Here is a 27,031-nt window from a genome sequence, read left to right on the forward strand (position 1 = left end):
GACCCCATCTTTGCTTGTCATGGTTCTGTAACCAGATAACCAAACAGGACATTAGTAAAGGAGTCCAATCTCTGCGGGTGTGAGGTCTTGCTCACATCGATATGAGTCTTTTGCTCCAGCTTAGTGTGGTCCATCCTCTTTGCCTTGAATCTGATCCTAATAGTCGGCACTGAGGTAAAAAAATTAGATAAGCACTTTTTTTGTGATGATCAGGTCCAGTTGGTGCCAGAGATTGGACTAAGGTGTCTCTAGGACACCTTGTGCCAAGGCTTAGACTGTGATAAAGAATTGGTGCTGCCCTGGTAGTGGTGTGTCGCAACTTAAGAAGTTGTCCATTTTCTTTTATCTTGGCAATTCTGTATTGACCCTGACAGCAGGGCTGGGGTTCATGGTCAGTACCCACTCTTTCACTGAAGTGAACAGTAGCAGCTGTTCCATCATTGATGTTGGTCTTGAGCTGGTCATAGAACTGGAACTCGTCCTTCGGGTAGGAACGTTCTATTAGATGTGACAAATTGTAGGGTCAATAGTCCCTCCATTTCATTTTTGCCAATCTCCATCATTCAAAGCATTGGGTCCTTGACGGCAAAGCTGACTCCATGCTGTCTTGTTTGATCAACTGCTGTAGCATGGCAACATCCATGTGCAGTCTTCAGAGTTCTTGGACTGTCAACTTCCTACTTGCTCTGCACATGCCTAGTTTGGAAAGGCTGCGGTATGTGTGTTTTAGTGCTGCCTTTTTAATGTTTTTGGCAGTATGCTCTTCCTTGTGTATTGCAGACATATGACAGCGTTCTGTTGCAGTCTGTCAGTTTTCATTGGTAGGCCCGTTCCAAATGTTTTAAATTATAATACTGTTCAAAAAAGGGTTAAACCCAACTCGCATTCAATTTTTTTGGGAGAAAAAACAGACACGCATACATATTCCACAATATTTATTTACAATCGTAACCTTTATTATTAAAATCCTTATATCAGACACTTATCTTCATTATTTAATATTATGTATGTATGACTTCCTTTATGAACATAGATATATTTTGTTATCTGATTTTTTAACTCTGTAATGTGTGTTGATATTTGACATGCTGTGGCAATGGAAGAGTCTGTACAAATCAAAAGCGAAAATACTGACTTCATATATTGTAATTTCACAGTCATATTCAAGTGATATAAATAAATCTGGTGTTTAAATACAATAAAAATTAATTCAACTGCTCAACAACACTCGGATCATTTTGCTTTGGAAAAATAGATAAATCAACAAACATCACTGTCAATACTGAATTGCTTTGTTTCAAAATAAGTTAACAATAATACAATCACAGACATGTACAATAGATATACAAACAGTTTTGGTATTGAAGGGAAGGCAATGACAAGGGAATGCTGACAGGTTATAGGCACATGCAGGGAGGGAAGGTTGAAATGTACATGACATTGACAACAGTTGTACATGTCACTAGCAGGCATGTAACTGTACAAGTGCAGCCAGCCATGTATGCATGCTTAATACTGTGTGAAGGTAGGGAATGGATCATAAAAGGGATAAAAATTAAATTCTCTTCAGGCTATTCACGTGTATCAGTGACATTGAGCTTGGGCAAATTTGGCATGGGAAGTGGAGGAAGGTGCATTATGTTGTGGCCTGTCAATGTTTCTTCAGAGGATCTCCAGCTGAAGCCTGTAATAAATCATACAACAAGGTGTTGTAGTCCCATCGTCATTCATATCTTTGACAACTTATATTTACTCAAGCAATGATAAAAGAATTAATTCTTTTTCAGTTACCCAGTATACGTAATAATGGCATTTATCTTTTATTGGTTTTAAATATGGATTGTGTCAAATGTCAATACAGCTAGTCCTCAGATCACCAGAATAGTGACTTTTACAATTGATATAAAACAAGCACACTCACAAATGTTTGGCATCCATGGTCAAACTAAGACATTCTAAGTTGATACAAGGGTAGGTACTTAGCTCTGTAAATAGCAACAGAATGGTTTTGTGGAACACGTGTGAAGGGACTTCAGTGTTACATCACAGTAGGAGGAGCTAATATTCTACATATGTACAGAAACTATTGTGTTTACTGAAGCAATGATTACTAAAATAAATAACTGCAAAATTTAAAGAAGGAAGTGATATATTATCCTATATTTGGTCAGATGTGGATAAACAGTTCAGGTATATGAGTAGTTGAGTATATCTCTTACAACATGTATAACTATCCATTGTTAAAATATATACACTGTCCTATTTTGATTGGTTAGTTCAAAAATTCCTTATTTTTATTACTTCATAGTAGGTTCTTGAAACTGTTCAAGGTCTTTTCCTTTTGACCATATGTCTATGTGCTAGGATTCAATTAAGAATTAAATAAAAATACCACTTTAAACCGTCTCATTCCAAAATCAGATCACAATATTGATTCATTGATTACAATAAAATACTTGACAAAAGCCTGTATTGAGACCTTTAAAATGCATCCTTCGACTTCATAACTAGCTTCACATATTTCCAGCACCATACATTCCTCCACTCACACGACTCGAGAAAATATGAAACAAAGTTTAGATCTCAATGGGTTTGGGCACAGGTTTTCTGATATGTCTCATAGTTGAGCCAGCTTCATTTGGTTTGAACGGAGCATGAGAGCCATATGGTCGGGGTATTGGCAGTTCACTATCATCATCAGGAATGTAGGCGTTGGGGCGAGGTTCGGCAGTTGTGTACAGGCCCCCAGCCAGCTTGTACTGCTCTTCCTCTTCTGTGGCCTGAGAACAGAGTAAGGTGGTGGTTTAGTGGTGGTCTCTCACAATGATTCATACTAAATCTCTGTATCTTAAAAACTGTCTGTTTGTGTAGGACAAAACATGCCAGAGGGTTTTTATGCGATTTAACATTTATCAACATTTTTATTTTTCAAACATACTTTCCATGGACCATAGGAAATGGATGTAAAATACCTGTTGCTGGCATACAGTACTTAAAACATTCTTAAAAGCATTGAGACTTATCAGTGCCTCTGTAAACAAGTGCTACACTCACTGGGCTACAGATACGAAGGTTGCATGTTTGATCTTTGGGAATATAAAGCAAAAATTTGGCATTTGATTTTACATTTCATTACATTGTGTTCAAATGCAAAATAAATTTTAAGCGAGAAACATTCATATGTTACAATATAAATGAAAATTGTGTTGATAAAATGCTCGGGATATTCAGCAATATTTCAGCTATATTAGCCCCTTAATCATCTGTTCACGTCTTTTGGTGTGACACGACCGTGGATTGAACCCTGGCACTTCCGCTCTCTATGCAGATGTTCCACCACTAGACCACGGAGGCCATCGGTATTATTGTAAGGTCCCAATGTAATAAGTATCAGTTTCCTCTTGGTTATAATACAAATCTTAATTTTCTATGATCCTTTTCAATGCAAAATACAATAATGAACTAATGTTTGATGGAGTATCAAAAGTTACCATCCCTGAAGTATTAAAACAATGCCTACTTGATATATCATCTCAATGTCAAGTGCCATTAATGTAATATTACATGGCACTTTTTGACATAATATTCTTAGCACTGTGATTGTCAGTACCTAATATCACAAAACCTGTGATGTAGACCTTATATTGTTCAAGTTGCATGCATAATTTACTGTGTCCTAGTTCAATGACATATTAATATATTCCAATGCCTTCTGACCCTACTAAACATCCACTCACAGCTCTGATGTCATCCTTGTCCTGCATCCTTCTCATCTCATCTCGGACCATTCGCAGCCATTCCCTCTCACACTCCTCGGATGGTGGGTCTCCCTTCTCCATCCTCATGTAGCTCTGCTCCAGCTCCGTCTCCCGGCCACGCAGGTCCTGCTGTAGCTTCATGGCATTGGCCTGGTTCATAGACAGCTCCGACACCAGCGCCATCATCTTCCGTGTTGTTTCTTTGATCCTTGCTTGCACATCATTAACCTGTAGAGAGTGTGAATGAGTGAATGAGTGAGTGAGTGAGTGAGTGAGTGCGTGAGTATGGGTTTACGCCACTTTTAGCACTATTCCAGCAATATCATGGCAGGAGACACCAGAAATGGGCTTCACACATTGTACCTATTCGGGGAATCAGACCCAGGCATTCAGGGTGACAAGCGAACGCTTTAACCACTAGGCTACCCCACCTCTCGAGTGAGTGAGTCAGTGAATACTGCTATACACTGTAGACAGCAATAATACAACCGTATCAGGAAACTTTGAAAAGTAATTGACCCTTGGAAATAACAAGTGGTCAATAATGTGTGCAACAAACCACTTTGCCTTGGCTCCATGACCATATAGTTCAATTTTCATGGAATAGGAAGGAATGTTACGAAACACCAACCTTCTTGGCTAGATCTAGGGTGTCCTGTTTCCCGACTTCAGCTTTCCCTCGGATGCGATCTGCTAGTCGGTTGACCTGTTCAAAGATCAAGTCTTTTTCCAGAAGCTGCTCTTCTTTCTCAGCTAATCTCATCTCAAGCTGAAAACGAGAAGAAAAGAAGCATGAAACCTCTACTCACTTGCATTAGAACAACACGGTATGATATGACATTGCTTCAGAGGCGGATGTAGGATTTTCAAAAAGGTTATGCACCATCTCCCTGAGGAGGGAGTTAACTGACATTAAAAGTCCAGTTTCCACCCTTGCCGAACTAGCCTGGAGTTATGGAGTTATATTTTGTCTGGATTAACGGGTCTATGCATAGCCCATTCAAAATCCCATTATGAAATTGACATCTGGTTCAGCAACATGGCAACTGCATTGTTCGATTGCAGGATTTGCAAAACATGTGTACCGCCAAACAAGATATATTTTCCAAATTTTTTCATGTTCTTAATCGAGGTGCTCATGTGACTTGATGTACTTCAAAAAGTAAGACCAGTTTTATTACAACATAGATTTTGATTATCGATCAGATCACCTTGACTGAAGCAAATGCAAGTGATATGAGAGATGGAATCTGATTGGTCAATAGGAGGGATATGGAAGGGACAAAACTCATAATAGCCACTGGTGGTGCTACGATTGAGCCCAAACATTTCAGCCAAGTTCAGCAAGGGTGGAAACTGGATTTTACAGTCAGTTAACTCCCTTGCCTCAGGAAGATGGTACAACAGAGTGGAAAGATTTGTCTGAGAATACTGTAGGAGTTCAAAGAATGTTACATGACGTTTTATGAAAAAATATAACATCATCAAATTATTAAATTCTTTTCAGTTTTGACAGATGTGACATTCTACTTCTAGTTTAGATGTATTTCCGATTTCCTTACCCAGTCATGTCTATGTGTCCAGCTGAAGTTAAATAAACAGAAACCTGGCCTTCCTTAATTCACATATGTTAATTCTTCCTCTTGCATTATTGACAACTTCCATTTGATCAAAATATACTGATCCAATTTAAATAACTGCTCCATAATAACTTTATTATCCGAAACCTTGAAATATTTCATTTAAATGCCATGACTTTTCCAGGGTTGTAAGACTGCCTGTAACTCCTACCTCCTCCACTTTGGTCTGTATCTCTGCCGGAGTAGGGTCGTGACCCTCCAGGTATCGGACTCGGGTCTCATCGTAAGGGTTTTCCAGGTCCTTCTCCAGCTCCAACATCCGGTCCTGACACTGCTGCAGCTGTAACACGAGACATCACTCACTCATCATCATTATCATTATCATTATCATCATACATACTATAGCATACTGTGTAGCAAAAGTGTTTGACAATTTTTCTGAAGAATAACTATGAACTGTTGATTATATAGAGAGGTTAAAATATATGGAAACAACTTACAAATTATGTCTTTGGAATTACAGAAAAATATTAATTGAACTGGACGAATGTTTTTGAGAGGTTTTCTCACCTGGATCTGCAGTGTGACGAGTTCCTGCTCAAAAGCACGCTTGTTTGGCTCCATTTTCCTCATGACCTCACGACCTCGTTTCTCCTCATTCAGCTGCATCTTGAGGAACCTAATCTCTTCCTCTCTCGCCTTGAGCTCCACTTCTCCGTTACGAACCATCTGATCTGGAGACACAGAATCAAATATGCTTTTAGCTTTTTGACAATTTTAACAGGAGTTATCCCCCTTGATGCACTCAAACAGTGTCTTGCACCAATATACACTGTATTTTCTTGAGTATAGTGTGTACCAAGCATTATGCACACACCTATCTAGAAGATGCAGTATTTTGGTAAAAAACTAAAAAATAACTAAATCAAATGATCATCTGACAGGACTTCTGAATTACTGACACTCCCCAGGGGAGCTAAAAATACAAATATCCATACACTGATTGGTTTGTTTGTTTGTTGTTGAGAGCCACACTCAGAAATATTCCAGCTATTTGACGGCTGTCTGTAAATAATCAAGTCTGGACCAGACAATCCAGGAATTGACATCTTGAGCATCAATCCACGCAAATGGGATACCATGACATGCATCAACCGAGCAGCGAGTCTGACCTTTCGATCCCATTAGTCACCTCTTACAACAAGCACAGTCGCCTCAAAATGTTATCAAGGTCCAAATGTTGAATATGGCATAAAAATCCATATAGCTAAATTACATATTGCCTTGAACAACTAATTAAATTGGATGGAATGGAACCGAAACATGACAGACAACATTCAGTTCAGGTTAGCTAAAACTGGTAAAAAGTATCTCATCCAAAAGGTCATTGCAAAATTGAAAACTGTATTTGAATCTTTTGAACAATTTCAGTTGCCATCTTTGGTGGAATCAAGTTTCAGCTTCTTTGTGACTGTGTAAGGATCATGCATCATTTTTTTGTTTTGATTTTTTTGTTGTTTCACCCCACATTCAGCAGTATTCCAGCTATCTGATGGCGGTATGTAAATAATCGAGTCTGGGGCAGACAATCCAGTGATTGACATCGATCCATGCAATTGGGATACAATGTCATGTATCAGCCTGACCACCTGGTCCCGCTTCTTTCGACAAGCATAGTCGCTTTTTACAGCAAAATACCTGAATACCTATTCTACCCCAGATCTTCATGAGTCACATGCTTAGTATCTATATTGGAATCTCTGGAACAATTTCAGTTGTCATCATTGGTGGGATCAAGTTTCAGCTTCTTCGTGACAATGCAAAGTCAGCGAGCCTGACCACCGGATCCTGTTAGTTGCCGCTTACAACAAGCAGTCGCCTGTTACGGCAAGCATGGGTTGCTGAAGACCTATTGCACCCTGGATCTTCACAGGTCACGGGTACTCACCTTGGATGTTAACCTTCTCATAGAAGATGCACACTTCTTCATTCCTCTCAATCAGCTTAATGCCCCTGAAAATGTCGGGAGTGAATGTCATTTGCTATGATGATGGGTCATATTATTAAGTTTACCAACACTATCCGTGCCATATCAGCATACAAGTCTCCACCATGGTTTATAAGAAGAAATCTGGAAATAAGTTTTTGAGATTTTGTGGATTCTGGTGCAGAATAAGGACCTAATTAAATGTTGTCATAAGAAACCAAAGTTCACCTTGCACTGATATGTGTGACCAGTCAGTAACCCAACAGATATTGATAGTTAGTTACTTTGTGTGAGTGAGTGAGTGAGTGGGGTTTAACGCCGCTTTTAACAGTATTCCAGTTATATCACGGCGTGTCAGCTTAATGTGGGAGGAAAGCCCAAAGTGATGCAGGTCTCAGACATTTACCACTTCGGTGAAACCCACGAGCATGGGCATGGTGCTGACAAACCTAGAAACATAATCGGAGTGAACCGGCATTCAAACCCACAATCATAGGTTTCTGGTGTGCCCAAGGGACCCAACACAGCGAATTGCGGTGCCTCAGACGACTGGGCCACCCGTGCCCCCAGCTCATACAAGAACATGTGTTGTCAACATGATGTGTGGCCTGGGGGTCCGGAAACTGTCATATGCGCCGGACATGTCCGATTGGGAATCTCAAATGTCCGTTTTAAAATATTGCTTACCGGACATTTTAAAAAGTATTGTCCGGACATTCTTAAATTTTGACAGGACATGATCAACAGTTTAAAAAGGACTGAGCAGTTTCTGTCTGCAGTTGCAACACAATGAAGATTAACTACACTGACAAGCTTTGTTTGTTTTGATTGCTGTAAATACATCGTACCTACATGATAGTCCAATCGGTCAATCACTGTAATAGGCAATAAACTGAGTTGACACTGATTAATCGAGGATTAATTACTGAGAACATCTTGTTAATTTGAGTGAAAGGTGTTTACAACTGTACATTAATACCTTGCATCATCGATGTACCTCATTATCGTCACCATGCTACGATACGTAACCTCAGACAAGAAGCGAAAGCGTGACGACAGCCAGTCGACTGATGCAGATCAGTCGAGCGGATCTGCCAAACCCTCAAAGTCTGGACGATCATTTTGTAAGTCGTGGCTAACGACTTTCACTTGGTTGACATACAATGAGGATTTGCAGATTTTATTGTTTTCAGTAGCTAGTCGTATATTGAATCTTGATTGACCGCCATTTTGCTTTCTCGGACAATCGATATCCAATTTTTTTATGGTCAATAAATAAGTACAGATGAAAAAAGTATTCAAATAACTATTGCTATCAACAATATTTTTGTATTTGTGATTAAATGATCTGTCTTGCTTTTAAAAAAATCTTTAGTTTAAAAAAAAAAAATTCCCGTGAGGTCACGTGATAACCAAATATGGGATAATAGTCTCGATCCAAATGTTACAACGCGTACACTTGAGCAGACTCATGAATATTAATTAGACCATTCACTACATTAACAGATCGTTATTACAAAAGAAAAAAACGTATGTTTTCCATGTAAATCTAAAATGATATTATTTGTTATTAATTGTCCGGTGAATTAAACAATTTAAATTGAAACAATTCATAATTCATCATATTATGAATACGTAAACTTGTAATGTGTGTGAAAAGTCATACTAAAATACGCTATTTGAAGGGGGCGTGGCCTAAATGCAAATGTCCGATTGGGATTTTAAATTTTCCGGACCCCTGGTGTGGCCCCCTAGTTGCTTTGAATGACCCACACTTGATTATTTACATGTTGCCATGATATACCTGTATGTGTGTTTGATTATTTAAGTGACCTGAGTCAACCAAATTTTACGACATTAGATATCATAATGGCTGCCAGTATAAGGAGACACAACATAACAGCTGAGTGCTATAACACCAAACTACGAGAGGTTATCTAGTGTTTCATTGCTTGACAAATCTGCCATGGTACGTTTTCTGTTCAATCCATGTAACACAAGAAAGTTCAAAATAACTGGTAGAACATCAAATAGAAAGCAAAATCATGAAAGCCACGTTATTTATTGTAACGTTTTTATATCAACAATTAACAAGATAAATTTCCCCGACGCATATCAGAATTCACATATACTTTCAATACCTAGTTAATATATTCATTAGAATGCTTTATTCATGATTGAATCTATAAATGAAACTGATTTGTTTTAATGATTAGGTCACTTGGAGGCAGCTGACCTGAGTACCACACCCCAGTAGTTTTGGACAACTTAGGTCAACCAAAGTCTGACTTGAATGAGTTAATATGAGCCAACATTGGTCAACCAAGGTTAACTTGAGTTATACCTTGGTTCACCTGTGTCGTCCAGGGTTTTGAAATCGAATGCAAGAAGCAACATTGCTGACTGTCCTATAAAACATCTCCCTCCTCACCTGTCGTTGCGATGCTGCACTGCTCTCTCGTATCGCTTCCGGAGTCTCACCATCTGCTCCTCGGCCTGGTTGATCATCAAGTTCAGTTTGGAGATGTCCATCTTCTGCTGCTCTTGCTTCTCCCGCATCGCCTCCTCCACCCGCTGTTGCTTAGCAACCTCCTTCCGCATGCTGTCACGCAGCTCAAGACTTGCGCGGTGCTTCAGGCGATGTTTCTGAAGTTGTCTAGTGGAAGCAAAGGTTTTATCAAAGAAGTGTAATATATCTATGTACCTACTATTGGGGCCATTTTCACTAAACTTTGCTCTTGTACATAAGAAAAGACAGGGAAAACAAATGAAAATTGGTGCAAAGCAATGATTCACTGACCATCTGCCCTTGTTCTACTCTCACCTGTCCTTCTGCATGACTGCTGTACGGAGGATCTCGATCTCATTTTGCAGGATCTTGATCTTCTCCTTCATCTCAGCTGCCTTCTGGGTGCTGGTCTGGATGAGGTTCACACACTTGTTTCGCTCATTCTTGATGACGTCATACAGCTTGGCAAACTCCTTCAGTCTGAAGAAACATTTCAACACTTAAGAACTCACCACTATCATTGTTGTCTAAAAATTGCATTATCTGAGATTCAAACCAACAATCAGCAGATCCTAGAAGCACTAAGGGACACAACTCATGTAAGATTACTGGAGTTTCACTCACTTCTGCTGCATCTCCTGATGCTTCTTCTGGTGGTCTTGTATCTGCAGCTGCTTCGTTTTGAGGTCCTCCACAGCCCGGTGGAAGCGCATCTCCGCCCTCATGAAGTCTCGAGCCTTCTGCTCTCTCTCATCAGCCTAGTAAACAAGCACATAGTTTGTAAAACAATCTGACAGAATCATTCCAAGTGAAATTGTCTCAGTTATGAGACATGAGTATGTGTGAGTTGGGTTTAATGTTGCTTTTAACAGTACTCCTGTTAAATCACGGCATCTCAGTTTAACAAGGGAGGCAATCCCGAAGTGATGCAGGACAAAGATGTTTACCACTTCAGTGAAACCCACGTGCCTGGGTATGGCGATTATAAACATAATCACAAAAAATATCTGTTTGTGGACAACTCATTAGGATTTGTTTGTTTGTTTATTTCTTGTTTAACACCACACTCGGAAATATTTCAGATACCCGTATATGAAGGGAGTCCGTAAATAATCGAGTCTATACCCGACAATCCAGTGATTGACATCATGAGCATCGATCTACGTAAATTGGATACAATTACATGCATCAATCAAGTCAGTGAGCCAGACAACCCAATCCCGTTAGTTGTCTCTTAAGGCAAGCATGGATTGCTGAAGACCAATTCAGACCCGAATCTTCACTGGGGCTTTCATAAGGAAGTTAGTATTTTCTATATCATTTGATGCACATAATATCTCAGTGAACTGGGCTTTGTCTCTTCCTATCAAGGTAAAGTTGCTTTAAAATGAATTGATGTCACACCTCAATCACTTCAGACATGTCACTGTTTTGTCTGTTATTTCATAATGAGAATTAATCAATCATGTTTGATTAATGAATGATGTGAGAGTTCTGATTTTTGATTGAAATATTCAAAGGGATAACCATCACTATCATATACTGACCTTGATAGCAGCGAGTCTGGTGAGCTCCACGACTTCAATGCGCAGATCACTCTGCTCAAACAACAGGTTCTGCTCATCGGCTGCACTTGCCTCAAGCTTCACATGCTCCACCGCCGTCAGGGAGTTCTGTAAACAAGCACATCGGTGTAGTCAGTGTATGGTGGATGCTGCAGTGTATCTACATCTCCAACACAAACGGAGAGGTATGGTGTGGACATTCATTGGCAGTGTTTGACACTGACCAAAATTTGTCAGTGGTCTAAAGGACCAGCACACAGAAAAATCTACTGGTCCTGTTGGATCTCTGTTAGACACAATGGTCCTGACCAAAAAGGGTTTTAAAAGGTGTTACTTTGTTGTGCAATTAGAATGAGAAACCAGCCAGGATGATAACCACTGTACCACGCAGGGTTGTTTACATTGCTGGCTTTGCTTAGAGTCCCCAAAATCAGAGTAGACCACTGGACCAGCATTTATTTAATTTTACCGGCCCTTAAGAAAACACGCTAGACTTGGACCAGCAGACCAGTGTTAGTGTTGAACACTGATTGGTAGTTCAAGGTCTAACAACAGTAACTCTCCCACTTCTTAATATATGTATTTTTCTAACTTCCTTATTTGAAAAAACAATCTGCTTACAAAACTGAACTTATTTAAACTATTATTATCAAATCTGAAATATAACTAACCTATAACCAAGTTATCTAATCATCAACAATGTCCAACTAACAAAGAAAATAAAAGGAAAAGTTGTTAAAAAAATGTCCTTAGAAAATACAAGTTCTTAAAACATCTTCGTTATATCGCCTCTAACACACAAAATGCAGAAGCCCTTCTCTAAAATTGTAGGACTGCACATTTCTGTAAGACTCTTCATTAGTCATTTGTATATTCACCACGACCTCTAGAGACTGACCTGCTGAGCAAGAGCTCTCTTGGTTTGTTCCACCTCCTTCTGCAGATCTCCCCTCTTCTTCACCAGAGAGCCATCGTCTCGCGGGAGTCCATCAACCTGAAATAGAAATAACACAATGACAGTCTTTCGCCCTTACCTGTTTGAAGCCCATCATGTCACATCTGGCAGTGTACATATCACTGTTGTAACAAAAACTACAACATCTGAATGTGTTTGTGTGGAGCTGATGTCAAGATGGACGACTTGACAAAGAATGTCCCCCACTTACAATCAACATTCTTTATCAATGTATGAATAATCAAACTTATTGACTATGACTAGTTGCAATTGAAGTCCGTTACCTGTGACTTGATCTTTTCATGGATAGACTTTGTATGGTTGAGTGATTCATCGGCCACGCGGAGTTGTAATTCAGCCTTCTTGAGGTTACGGAGGTCTCGATCCTTTTCTCGACTCTTGCGGGAATGAACATCATGAAGATTTTTCTTCTCCAGATGAACATGCCTCAAGTTCAAGTCAAGTGTTGCCCTGTACACAAAAAAGAAATATTTTATGTGACTCTCCTGTGTAGATCCAAGTTAGAATAGGTCTTCAGCAACCCATGCATGCTGTAAAAGGCGATTATGCTTGTTGTAAGTGGTGACTAAATGGATAGTTTCAGGACTATCCATGCTTTGGTGAAATCCATGAGCACGGGTATGGTGCTGACAAACCTAGAAACATAATTGGGGCGAACCGTGATTCGAACACACGATCATATTTTCTGGTGAGCCCAAGCCAAGCAAATCAGCACAGCGAATTGCCATGCCTTAGACAACTGAGACACCCCTGCCCATCATGCAATTGGAGACCTTCCTTGATAATCCAGTGTGTTATGTCTCATCTTATAATGCTAAGTACCCTGGACCCCTGACTAACATCTAGAAAAATAAACAGGTGTTAAATTCTAGTTATAAAATAGACCCACGAAGATTTGGGTAGACAATAGGTCTTCAGCAACCAATGCTTGCCGTAAAAGGCGACTAGTGAGATCGTTTGGTCATGCGCGCTGACTTGGTTGATGAATGTCATTGCATCCCAACTGCGCAGATCGAAGCTCATGATGTCAATCAGTGGACTGGAATCACATAGGTGGAATATTCCTGAGTGCAGCGTAAAACATCAACCAAACAAACAAAGTTATCAAATATAATAAAAAGGAGCCCGGAGACTTTCTTCATTTTCAGATTGACACTGCAGTAATCTAGACTTGCCAAACATCATAGACTGGCATTGGCTGCATTGGATATATTTGTTTCAGGGTCTAAACAAGCTGGACTCATTCTCTATGATAGCTTTGTTAAGGTAGTGAAACATCACCGTTTCCATCTCTCTTATCAGTTACTACCCAGTTACATATGAGTGTACGATTAATATTGAACAGCTTTTTTCTAGTGTCATTTGAATCAGACTCAAACCAAGGCTATGGTAGTAAATAGATCTAGTGAATTTGTAATAAAAGAATTAAATAACTCCACATACATTGTCTGTGCAATGTTGTTTCACACATTAACAGCATCAAATTTCTTTCAAACATTAATGTTCATCTGAGAATTCAGCAGAGATAATCAACACAACCCATGAAGCCTGATGAGTGTTATTATTGACCATGTTTACAGTTCGACACTAGTAGTATAGGTTTTGAGTTTTATCAAAAGTTAGTACTGGGAATTCTTCCGATGCATGTTGTCATATTGTATATACAGACAAGAAACTCTTCAAATATTCTGAGGCAGATTTCTATCTGTTGCTCTTTGTAAACAGGTGTCCCTGTAAAATACTTTCAAACAACATTGGTTTTGGGTTCTGGGCCACCTCTCAATCTATTCATTGAGTATTGTTATGCGTGAGCATTATTTATATTAACCAAAGAGTAACCATGTATTGTAAGGAAAGAGGTTGAGGTTATAGTGAAGGTGGACCAGAGGTTGACCTGTGATTGATTAGCTTTGCCACTGTGGTGGGTTGGTATGCTGCTACATTGAGTTGCTTATGTAACCCTGTAAGCAAAATATGTTGTGTTGTTTAGAGGCTTGGACATGTGACTGAGTTAGAGGGGGCCTGGTTGTTTATACCTACCTCCAGGCATTGGAGTTGGGAGAGTTTTATTTTTTGATAGCTGAGATGGGTCCAGGACGGAGATCTCACACTTACTAGGTCCCTGTATTGACCATATCGGGACCATATCGGGACCATATCGGTCTGTGACATTCCTACCAGTGGAATCTTGTGACATATTCAGCCATGTCAGTCATTTGTGAGGGACAGAAAAGTGGAACTGTGATTTGAGTTAGACAGAGTCGTTGGATAATAGAACTGTGCTCGGAATATGTTTGTGACCAGGATCCAGGCTGTGTCCGATTGGTGGAGTTTCTGTATCACAGTGAGTATTCACCTGCTATGCTTTGCCACATATGTGAGTTTGCCAGATTGTATTTGCAATTGTGTAAATATTGAATAATTGTAGGTTTTCGTAATAACTAAATATTGTTGATAGTGAAACTGAGTTGGGTCCTTCCTTTCGTTACTTGAGACACTGTGTCACTCGTAACAGTCTGGTCTCATGTAACATACAGTATATATCAATCATAAGCTCACACAAATACACCCACCTATCTCCCAGCAGCATTGCTTCACGTTCCTTTGCATGCTCATAATCTTTCTGTAATAAATCAAGCTCTCTTTCTCGCTCGTTCAATATGGATCGCTGTTCTTCTAATTCCGAGTCAAATTCTAATTTTTCATCTTCCAACTTCCTCCGTTTTGTTTCCAGGATTTTGGATGCCTCATTTAATTCATCATACTCTGATGCCAGAGTTTGGAGTTTGTTGTCCATTTCACTGAAACACCAATATCTCAATGTAACATATTTCGACCTGAAAAACTGACAATCACATTCCAGCATAGCATGTTTATACTAGCTCTGAACACTGACTGTTAACTCATTTGAATAACTACTATCGCTGTAACAAATGTTATATTTGGGATAACACTTTCTTGGTAAAGTACACATTCTAGTACATTTCCCATCTGGATTTGAAGCCACACTCTCAGAGTGAGGCACCTTATCGCCAGCACAGACAGTCAGCAATCTAACCCACTCAGCCACTGAGGCTTCCACAAGAAATGGAAGTCTGACAACTGGTAGTCCAGATCAATACTTTGTATGCCCCTCTGATAAGTGAAAATTGGCACGGCTCTCATCCCTGCTTTCAAAGTTAGGAAAATATCTTCACAAACATCAACATTTCACCCATCTTATCATATTTGACATTAAAAAATCAAAACTTACAAGAAGGGGCTATCGGTATTGTTAAAATCAGATCTTTCCCCTGATATGCTATCACTCTGCATGAACATTCAAGTCTTCATGGAAGGTCACATGAGGTGAACTTTCTAATCAGCCAATCAGTGTTAAGGCTTCAAATTATCAAAACTAGCGAGCAAAACATTCCGAGCAGCATATCTGATTTCTGTATACAAAAACATCAACATAAACAGCCAGTTCCAAATGGAAATAATACAAATTTTTGTTGGAGTATTTTATCACCTGTTTCTGTTGTATCTAAGCCCATAAGGAAGAAGGTTTTCTTTTATTAAGATCAAAATTTTCAAATAACGGTGGTAAATAAATAAACTGAATCTTTTTAGAAAGCTGACATCTGATTGGCTCAAGAACCCACACATCCTTCATTTTGTTTTGGAAGTCTAATGTGGAGGGTTTGTCATGTTTTCACACAGAGAGGTATCATATTGGAATAAAATATCTGATAAAAGATCTCATCAACTGATCTACTACAGTATTCATATGTACAAATATCTTACTTTTTCTGTCTTGCAATTTTGTCAGCTTCCTTGGCAATCTGGCCTGGGACAGTATTTATCTGAACCAGGTCGCCCTGCAATGCAATTCACACAGACTATATAATACACTTCTGTTGATTCAAGAAAGACATACACACAGCAGACAAAATAATCAGAAAAACAGTAACATCCAGCATTTGGCTATAGACTACAAAACTTGTATTTCCTTTCATCAGTATGTTTCTCATGTAGTCTGTGAAGGCTAAGCATTTGTGAGATAAATCACTTTTATGCAAACACACACACATATACAGTATTTCTCTATTTGTTTGCCCACATAAATATGGTTACTGGTACTTGAAGAGTTATATCATAAGACTTTTCACAGAAGCAACGACTGCAGCTAATACATTGTACCCACCAGCATATACATATATATGGCTGGTGAAAGGTTCCTGAGAACAACCTCCACAAACAATTTTCAGCAATAAGAAAATGTACAAAACACAAGCAATATGAAGGTATTTCTACAGATAATACTATTTCATTTTCTTGCAGCTAGATCTCATATTTCATCAGATGCATGGACCAGGAAATGGTGACACTATTGTCTAATCTAAGCTTTAGGATTCATCAAGCCAAAGCCCAAATCCTGATCAATCTTTCTTTGTTGCAAAAAGAAAACACTATAAAAGTCATACACCATTGAAGTAAATATTTAACGTTTTCAATAATAATTGATCAATAGCATTGAATGTAGTCTCTGGCTATTGCAAAACTCTTCTAAGGACGACAAAGAAATCAATACATGCCAAATGAAAACATTTTACCAAGCTTAGCAAATCTAGTTTTATTTAGACCCAAAACTGGAAACATGTGTAACCTAAGTATCCCTTTGGGTAAGTGAGTGAATGTTGTTTACACCACAGTTAGTAATAGTCCATCTACATCACAATAGCTTGTCAATAATCATGTCTGGACAAGGCAAACCAGTGGTTGATAGAATGAGCAATGATCAAATCATCACCCAGATCTTTATACAAGTACCAATTTGATTAAAATCAGATCTTAGTGCTCACTACTGCTACACATAGATCTGAGGACATTACAGGTCACATCAGAATGACCATTTGTTAACTTTGACTGTCCAATGAAATTGCTAACAAGAAATCAATATCAGCCAATCAGAAAGCAGCTTTCTCAAGCTTTAAGGCACAAGTTTCAAACTGTGACTTCCATTCTAAGCTATGCTTTGGAAAAAATTGATTCAAATTTGAATACTGACCCAAAAGATTCTGTAATGTCTAATAGAAGGTTGAGATTGTATGGCTGTACATCCCACGACCTATGGAAAGTCTCTTCTGTCTCAAATGTTTATCCCACTGAAGGGAGAGATTAACAATGATTTTGACGGAATCAGTCATACAGCCCGTAACTGTTACTCAGAATACCCTGTGGTAACCTTTTCAAGGTTGCATGATTAGGAAACAAATTCCAAATGTCACTTTCCGATCTGGTAAACAACGCTCTGTTTGGTCAGATGAAAGGCATTTCTGATGTGACCTGTAATGGTCCTCAGATCTTTGTTTAGCGGTAGCAAGAACTAAAATATGATTTTACTGAGATTGAAAAATTAATGGGTTTTAGAGACCTAGTCTGCTCAGGAATCCCCAGAGGAACATTATCTCTCAGCTGTAGAAAACAAACAATATCAGGGAGCTGACTACCGATCTTGCTACATACTGTTGGCTCGATCTACTGCTTGTTCAACCTTTAGGTAACTATCTAGGGACATGGCGCAAGCACATGAAAAAGTCATCCCTGTAAAATGTAAATTATCACAATTTGACTAACAATAACATTCCTCTACAAACACTACAATGAGCATAATAAAAAGAAAGAATTTATCTGCAAAGAACTAAGAATAGTCATTACAACTGTTGCTCTTCAGCTAAATATATTTGTGAAGTAAAGAATGTATAATGATTTTTTAAGGAAGTTGAAGAGTGAATCAGATACTGTGCCATATATAGTCTGTAATATGCTAGCTGTAGTTACCAGAAGTGGGTCACGGTTATAGTGTGCAAAGAAACAAACAGATAGTGCTGTCCATATGTGGCAGCCAACGTGACCTTGCGATCCCCCATTTAGTCACCAAGGAAAATAGGAGTTGGAATATGCACTAGAAGCAATTCTTAATGGAGCACTGAAATACCAGCTTCCCGAGGCAAATGTGTTCACTAGCCGATATCAAAGCCTAGTTTTGACCCTTGCCACATCAACGCTCTCTGATTGGACTATCGATGTGTGCTATAGTTCCAATCATATTTAGCACAGGAAGGTGGGCTTGATGTGGCAAGGGTGAAAATAGACTTTGATAAATAGGCTAGTGGATGCTCTTGCCTTGGGAAGATGCTGAAATACATGTACATAACTACAACCTGTCTGGAGCTACTACATGTAAAATGTGTATGGCTAACATGCTGCTTAGCTTCAAAAATTCCGACTACAAATAAAGATTTGCAATAGAAGAGTAAATAAAGAATCACCGATATGTTCATATAGTCTAGCTGAAATTAAAACAATTATTCATTATTGTATTTTGCAAGTGTAAGTAGTTCAACAACTTTGACCCAAACTTTAGAAAAATGTCCCTAAACAGGAACATCTTTCAATATCACAAGGCACAAAATAATGCGCCTGATTTAATTTTGATAGAAACCCAACTTTTCTACCTACTCATTTGCACCCCTGTTGTCTACCAGCATAGCAAACATTGGGCTATACATTATCATTAGAATGGGGTGATTAAATTAATCTGTAATGTATTCAAACAAAGATATACAAATGTCAGAATATTTAAAAAATAAAAGATGAAAATGACAATATGAAATGAATTTCAACAGTAGAATTTACGTGGATTACATTTCTGATAATGTCTGTTTATATTGACAAAATATAATACATTAAGAGATGTCTGCCCCCAACCCCTACTTTTGAATTCCAAATTTAATATATTGTAGACAATCCGAGTGGATCCGCCCTTGGTTTATAGTATCTATACACAATCCATTATATGTGTTAAAGCAAGGAATGAAAGAATGCATACCTTCAACTTCTCCAACTTCTCGGTCAACTCCTCATACTCCTTGTTGTCGAGGCCCAGCTGTCTTTGATTGGTCTCGAGGTCTTCACGGAGGTTCTTGGCCTCATTCTGACTCTGTCCAATCTCCTTCCTCATTTCATCACAGGCAGTTTGAAGCTGCTTGATCTTTTTCTCGATCTCCTTCAATGTCAATAATAGAGAAATAAACAACGTCCTTTTGGAGAGAGAAGAGATCAATCACACTCTTAGTTGCGTAGATTTAACAACAAATTTGTATGTAGCCAGCAGGGCTTGCTCCTTTTAAAAGTGACTCACCCTTCTCCAAACTAACTGGCCTACAACTAAATGGTGGAGGCTGCAAAGTTGCCAAACATGAGGTCACGTAGCCTGAAAATGCTCTGAAAATGTCAGAACTCCTCACCCCTAAAACATTGTTTCCTGCACTCCGGAGATTAAATCTTGGCTTCTATTTGCCTCATTTTGTGTAGATTTACAAGCAAATAAAGAAGTTTTGTACACAACATTACAAAATAGCGGCCTGCTGTCTTTCTACTGATATTATCCAAATGAAAACATGAAACATACACGGAGAAGGGGTGAAATTTTGACTAGCCAAACAGGCCATCTACTTTACGTTTCAGTAACTGGCCACAGGCCAACGGGCCAGCAGTTAAACTGACCCCTGTCTTAGCAATACCTCAAACATGTTACAACAGCAACACCTACAATAAACTTCAGATATTGTACCAACGTGAGGAATCAAACCCGGTCTTCAGGATGACAAGGGGAAACTCAAAACAAGGGTGGAAACTGGACGTTTAGAGTCAGTTTCTTCACGAGGCAAGGGAGTTAAATGACTTTAAAAGTCCAGTTTCTACCCTTACCGAACGAGGTTAGAATTTAAAATCACGTGATCACCATGATTAAGAACATGAAAAGATTTGAAAAATATCTGTTGATGCCAACTTGGCGGTACACATTCTGTGCAAATCCTGCAATTTACACAGCAATTTCAAATTTTTGATTTTCTTACGTGATTTTGACTGGACTATACATAGGCTTGTTAGTCAAGCCAAAATAGAACTCCATCGTTCCAGCCTAGTTCGGCAAGGGTGTAAACTGGACTTTATAGTCAGTTAACTCCCCTGCCTCAGGAAGATGGGCTGTGCCCTTCCTTATACAAACATTCCACAGTGTGTTTTGTATGTTGATATGAAGTCTTGTAAGAACAAAGCTGTGTAAATTCTTCTGTAAAATTTTATTTTGCTTACTTATTTCCATATTATCCCTTATTTTTTGCAGTCAGTATATATGGAGTTGCCAGAGTTATTAAATTTCTTTTGATCTAGTAAGCTTAGCATACATAGACACTAATGTATATTGATACTGATGTCAAATGACAAGTGTGGACTCAACAACATTTTCCGATTATTTGGTATCGCATTCTAAAAAGTATACATAATATATGTGCTCCAGAAATCCTCGTGGCCATCATGGAGAGTAATAAGCCTTTCTTAGACCCATATTATGAGCAAAACAGTATTTCATAAAAAAAACATGCATAACTGAATCATCTATACAATCACTATTGAGACGCCTTTAAATGAGCACTTACATCTGTATATGTCCAATCTTTCAAGTAACATTGTCAACATTAAACAAAGATTGTCATCTAAAATAGGAATCATTTTGAACAAATTAAAGGGAAAATTCTATCAAACAGCAAGCTCAAGCAATGTATGCATTCAGAACAGCACAAAGTATACTCACCCCTTGTTTAGGGAGCCGTTCATACTCCCTTTCAATTATTTTCTTCTCTTCTGTCAAACTGAAAAAATAAATAAACAACATTATCATACCTCCTGTCAGAATGGTGAGTTCTGATCGGTCCACATGATCTTGAAAAAATACTATATAACCCGCTTTGGAGGGTAATAAATTTCTCAGCGGGGTAATAAATCTCTTATACCCCGCCACGAACAAGTAGGGTTGCACATGGACTTCTGAGAGGCAGAATAAATCCCTTACACCCTGCTTCAAAGCAAAAAGCTGCACCCTTTTTCCAAGTCAATGGAAGACAGAGCACAAGTTAACCTCCATTCGATCGAACAGCTGTTTTCTATCAATTTTGAATTTGTTTTAATTCTTTTACAATGTAACATTAAAACATGTCGGTAAGAATCTGATAGATTTGTAGTAGCAGTATCACGAGGGGGACATGGGGTTTTATGCACCCTCATAAGGTTTTATACCATGAGCCTCCGGGATGCATAAAACCCTATGCCCCCCTTGTGATCCTGCTACAACTTATATTCACGTCAATTTTGTATAACACAAAAAGAAAATCATACATTTCCCAAATGTAAAGCAATGCTATCACAGTAATTGTAATTCCTACTTACTTATTCATTATCAGAAATACTTTTGGATTTTCAATTCAGGAATGTGTTTCTACAAGAATCATTCAGTCTGTGAGTGAGTGAAATAGGCTCCCAAAGCTTTCAGTAATACTGTATATCGCTGTCTGTAAATCGACCCCGCCTATAAGGCAACCCCCTGTACAGGCCTTCAAAATCGATGTTAATCAATATACCCTCTTTTTTAAGCTATCCGGAATGAAGCACATCACCAGCACATAAACAAACCCAACATCAGCCATAAAAAGGAGGAGGGGAAATCAAGTAGGCGAAAAAAAATAACATCATATCCTTCCAGTGGATTCAGGCAAACGAACAGATGATGACTTGGTCAATACAAATGTGACATTTGAGATAAAACATTACTAGATACCAGGATTTACCATTTAAATTGTATTTCCTATTCTGCTAGGTATTGTTTATGCGAGGTGAAATGGGGTTTAACGTCGCGTCCAAGATTATTGCACTTATAGAGCGATGTGCATGCACGTGTGTGTGGCTGCTTGTACTAGTCCGGACTGATGCCGATTTATAGTGCTAGCCCACTGAGATACCATGCCACAGTTTAACATGGATACCCCACTCAGACACAGTATACTGACTCCGAGCCGACCAGTCCTTGTTTTAGCCCCTAAATGCCGAACGCCAGACAGGGTAACAACAAGTACCATCTTTTAACGTCTTTTGGTATGACGCGGCCGGGGATCAAACCCTGGACTTTCCGCTCTCTGGGCGGACGCTCTACCACTAGACCATGGAGACTGTCTATTGTTTATGTGTAGAGATACTGTGTGTTGTCTTGTAAACTAAGCCAGAAACAGCAATCATTTGGACACACCATTTCTCGGAATAAAAAAAAAAAGACTGCTTGCATGCAATATGTTTTCAAAAATCATTGCCTGAGAAACAATTCTTTTATTTTTTAGGCCTAATATAACTTTAAGGAACTTTGATACAATTATCTGAATAACTGAATTTGAAACTATTATTTTATCAGGAATAATATATTCCAATATTGTGTTATTTTAGTTGAAGCTTTACTATATATATTTGAAATAAAAATAACCATAAGTATAGCACTTTTGTACAGCTGATTCCTATAACCGGATGTTTTTTCACTTATGGAACAATTTGACTAATCACCGTTGAGGCTCACACGCTCGCGAAAACTTTATGTTCATATATATTTGTCAAACTACAACAAATATTACTTTTAACGAGTCAGCGTGTGGCATGATATATGTATCCATTATCTGTCAACTAAAGTTGTTTCAAGGTGTCAGTAGCGGTAATCTGACCGTGGTTGCTGTAAATAATGGTGAGTTGTGCGATCACTTCTCACTCAATATGAAATTTTGAATAAAATTAATGAAAAAGGTTACAAACATAAGTCCAGATATACAATGAACACTTTCTATAACCAGACAGTGTAATCACATGATTAATTTGCGTACTTCAGTATGGATTTGTTGCGATGGTATTTTCGGTGTTACCAGCTGGTTACATGCTCACGATAATGTCTCTGTGTTTGGGGGGCAAATAACATCAAAACTCTTCTACCCTGTGTATAGGGCAACCCCACTTCAAACCCCGCTAAATCTAGGGACAAAAAATGATTGTAACTGTGTTACATAGTTTCTGTCAAGATTTGGTGTAAGCAGTTGTCACTATAGTTACTATATTTAGATGCAAGTGTGGTGTGTAAACTTTCGGTCTGGTAAATCGTGGACAGTGAGAGTCTGTTAGAGACACTTGTGGAATGTTCTAGTACCGCTATACTGGTGAGTGCACTGTGTAGAAATTTCCAATAGCTAGTATATATATTGGGATAACAGTATGTTTACGCATCTCTCATACTTTTCATCACATCAAGACCAGCTTTCATGTGAGGGTCACCTATCATCCCTGATTCCCTGAAAAGCCCATCTCAAACAAACACACATTGGCTCAAACCTAATCTTTTTACCTTCAAACTACAACTCAAAACCAGCGAGCAAGTGCTACCCAACAGACCAATGAAGATATGGGTAATAGGTCTTCAGCAAATAACAGGATCGGGTGGTCCGTCTCGCTGAATTGGTTGATGCATGTCATTGTATCCCAACTGCGTGGATCGATGCTCATGTCAATCACTGGATTGTCTGGTCCAGACTCGATTATTTACAGACTTCTGTCATAAAGCTGGAATATTGCTGAGGGTGGCGTTAAACAACAAACAAACAAACCTAACACTGTTTGACTCACCTCTCCAGCTTGTACTCCAGCTGATACTGCCGTTCTTCTGTCTCCACCAGATCATTGTTGTACTTGAGAAACTGTTCACGGAGTTTGGTGACTTCTGTGTTGGAACTCTCTGGGAAGTTATCCCCTTTCTCTAACTCTGCTCTCTGTTTCTCTAGATCTGATGTGTAGTCCTTGGCTTGACGGAGCAGTGTTGTTTCATTAAGTCTGGAGCTGGATGTCAATAAAAACAATTTGTCACACAGAGATAGACACATAATAATGCAAAGCTGAAACAATATCAACAATTGATTCTCAGGCAAAAACAATTATGCAAAATTGGTGTGGAGTATGTCGGTAAAAGTAAGCAAATTTAGTGTCATTTTCATCTCTTGCATTACAGAAATAATATACTGTCAAACAAGGATGGTGGTAAAGTGAATATGTTATTTCTTTCTTCACAATAATGTTAGGTATTCACTAAAGCTATGAGTACAAAATGTGTTAAAGATATGTATTACCAATGAAAAAAAGTCAGAAAAACATTCAGATATGCTTGTTAAATTATTATTCAACAGGAGGATAACTTACTTTTTAAGTGTCTCATGCAGTTCTGTGTATTTAGATTTCAGTAGAGCAACCTTTGTCCCAGTTAACTTTCCTTGCTGAAATAACTGGAACATGAAATTTAACAAGTAAGTCATTCATTTCTAAATAGCATAAACTATGATGTTTTTAAGTTTTGAAAACTTATTCACAAACTCCTGATCCATGATGCAATTAGCTAAACCTACTGGCCATTACTTTTTCATTGCTATTGCATTTGAGATACAATCATAAACAAACATCAGAATTTGTCAATTTGAATCCTGATAAAACTATATCACTTTGATATACCGCTAAGGTCAGCCCAGTTAACTTTCTTGTTTCACAGAGTTTCTCACCAAGTTCAATATGCCCAGAGGCATAAATATATCTCTTGAAATATTTTTAAAAAAAATTACTGATATAGAGTAGAATCATCACTACTATTAAAATGCTCTAAAACACACATTGCTCTGATCTAACATCATTGCAACAATAACTCACCTCATCCAAACACTGGAAAGCAGGGCTTGATGAGACTTCTATCTGACTCTCTTCCTGTTTAATGACCTTGGGAGGAAGGGGTGCTATCGGGGGGACATACTCCGACACCTCCTCCTCCTCCCTCTCGCTTCCTCCCGCGTCACTCATCCTCAGACAACCAGCTAACTCATTCCTGGCATAATATATCCAAATTTAGATCCAACATTAAATCAATGAAAATCGCTTGTCAAACAAATCATACAAACAAAAGAAAAAGTTAGCTGATTATAACACTTTAGGAGACATTCTTACAGAAAAATTTGTTCTAAAATATCTATTTCATGTTTTTTTCTTATGAAAGCAATACACTATACATGTTTCAACATACAAAAAACATTTTCTCCTTTTAAATTAGAATGAATGATGGTTTTGTGAAAAGAAACAAGATAAACAAATATGTTGATACAATCCACTTAAAGAAACCTATTTTATTATAGAAAATAATGTCCACAATAGTATTTTATCACCAACATACTTGTAATGAATAAGTATTATTCATAACTATAACACAGAAATAACCTGCATGACTGACCACATTCTACGCTCCTCTGTCACTGCTGAACTGAGAAGAAACCAATAGTGTCACTTTCACTACTCTATCACCGACAAAATGTTTCTGAATTAACAATGAATTTCTCAAGCTAAAGAAATTGGCTGTCAATAAACTGCTGACAAGATAATTAGACCAAAACCAACTGATAAATAATTTGGATTTCTATTCATCATAAAATGTCAATCACATTTATTTGATTGACAAGGACACGTAACAGGGTGGTGCAATTAGAGAAAATGGATACACACAGAGTGCATAAGGAAATTAGAGTGTACGTATTGTTCCTCAAGAAGAAAGCTCATTTGATATGTAGGGTTAATCTAAACAGACTGTACCTGAAACTCACCTGTTTTAGTTCAATTAATCAAATTTTGATAAAGTTATTTAAACTTCAAAATAACTTATCCATATTGAAAGCAATCCTGAAACACTTTTAGAACTTAATAATTAAATATTAACAAGCCTAAGATTTGCGATGACTTGGCATGGACATCCATCCAATGAATAATTAGAGTTTCTGGTTGCTAAAATCAATTGCTGCCAAACACTTTTAAGTATATTAGCTCAAACAGGTTTTGTGACAACAATTTTAGTTTCTTTCAGTCTTAATCATGGACAATAATAATTATTAGCAGTGCTTACTTAAAAAAGAAATTTTGCAAAAGTCACAAACTGTGAATGAAATCAGACCTTATATATTTCACCACACAATGTAGAACATCCCTTGAAGAACCCTACACCTTCATAAAGAAATTGCTCCAAAATTACCAAAAGAAACAACCATTCTAGTTCTGCTGCAATTTGCTGACTGTACAAAATTGGATGTCAATTAGTGCATACATATTTCAACAAAATCTATGTGAGCTAAAGAAGTAATTTAAAGGTATTATATTCTATTATTCTGACATAATATGTACCATATTTATTCCCATAGGAGAATATATACACCTCTCCAAATAATAACTACTGACAAATATTTATGACAAACATACGCTGTGAAAACGCAAACAAAAAAAGAGAAAATGGATTTGTTTACTTACAGATGTTAGATAACTAACACCTATAAATTACTCCATAATCACATTAAACGATACGATGAATAATTAAACGGTCCGTCTTGATTTCGTTGATCGATTTGCTAGTATCATGCCGTAGTGCGTGATTACCTTCAGGAGATACATTGAGAAGATGAAGCTTCATGAATTATTTGCACATCCAATATGGCTGGTTTACATTAACAACAGTTACCATGCATGCTGCGCATGCTCAGATCGAGCATGGGGAATAACGTAAAATGTTAAATTTTGTGTTAAATAATATAAGTTGATATAAACATCTTTAAACCTTTTGGAGTATACCCAAATATTTTATTTCAGCACGAATGAAGAAGTTTTATCAATCTGAATAATCCAAAACGTGTTTAACAACATTAAGTCCTGTTTTCGGCAAGATACAACTTTATACTAT

At 38.0% G+C, this 27,031-nt stretch overlaps 1 protein-coding gene across 2 annotated transcripts; it reads right to left on the bottom strand.

Annotated features, from left to right (window-relative positions):
* Positions 1-920: 920 nt before the first annotated feature.
* On the bottom strand, positions 921-26,819 carry LOC124136308 (coiled-coil domain-containing protein 146-like). 2 transcript variants are annotated; one of them, XM_046502195.2, is made up of 21 exons: positions 26,731-26,819; positions 24,973-25,144; positions 24,475-24,557; positions 23,908-24,117; positions 21,017-21,074; positions 19,250-19,426; positions 18,690-18,710; positions 16,162-16,235; positions 14,949-15,176; positions 12,639-12,825; positions 12,298-12,393; positions 11,382-11,507; positions 10,459-10,592; positions 10,150-10,314; positions 9,757-9,981; positions 7,287-7,351; positions 5,909-6,072; positions 5,550-5,678; positions 4,390-4,527; positions 3,738-3,986; positions 921-2,780 (listed from the first exon to the last, which is right to left on the bottom strand). In XM_046502195.2, exons 2-21 carry the CDS (start codon positions 25,117-25,119, stop codon positions 2,577-2,579), a joined length of 2,880 nt encoding a protein of 959 aa, XP_046358151.2. In that variant the 5' UTR covers positions 25,120-25,144; positions 26,731-26,819; the 3' UTR covers positions 921-2,576. The 2 variants fall into 2 exon arrangements, with proteins under 2 accessions (XP_046358151.2, XP_046358152.2); XM_046502196.2 differs by lacking the exon at positions 18,690-18,710.
* Positions 26,820-27,031: the final 212 nt, after the last annotated feature.

Source organism: Haliotis rufescens, unplaced genomic scaffold, assembly GCF_023055435.1.
Source record: "Haliotis rufescens isolate VD_foot unplaced genomic scaffold, xgHalRufe1.0.p SCAF_22, whole genome shotgun sequence".
NCBI lineage: Eukaryota > Metazoa > Mollusca > Gastropoda > Lepetellida > Haliotidae > Haliotis > Haliotis rufescens.

Bases quoted from the DNA above. Each gene is read 5' to 3' on its own strand.
- LOC124136308 (XM_046502195.2), bottom strand. From the start codon at position 25,119: ATGAGTGACGCGGGAGGAAGCGAGAGGGAGGAGGAGGAGGTGTCGGAG. The intron at 9,982-10,149 runs GTGAGAGTAGAA...TGCTTCCACTAG, and splicing joins GCAGTCATGCAGAAGGACAG to ACAACTTCAGAAACATCGCC. The intron at 7,352-9,756 runs GTGAGGAGGGAG...CGACATTTTCAG, and splicing joins GTGCAGCATCGCAACGACAG to GGGCATTAAGCTGATTGAGA.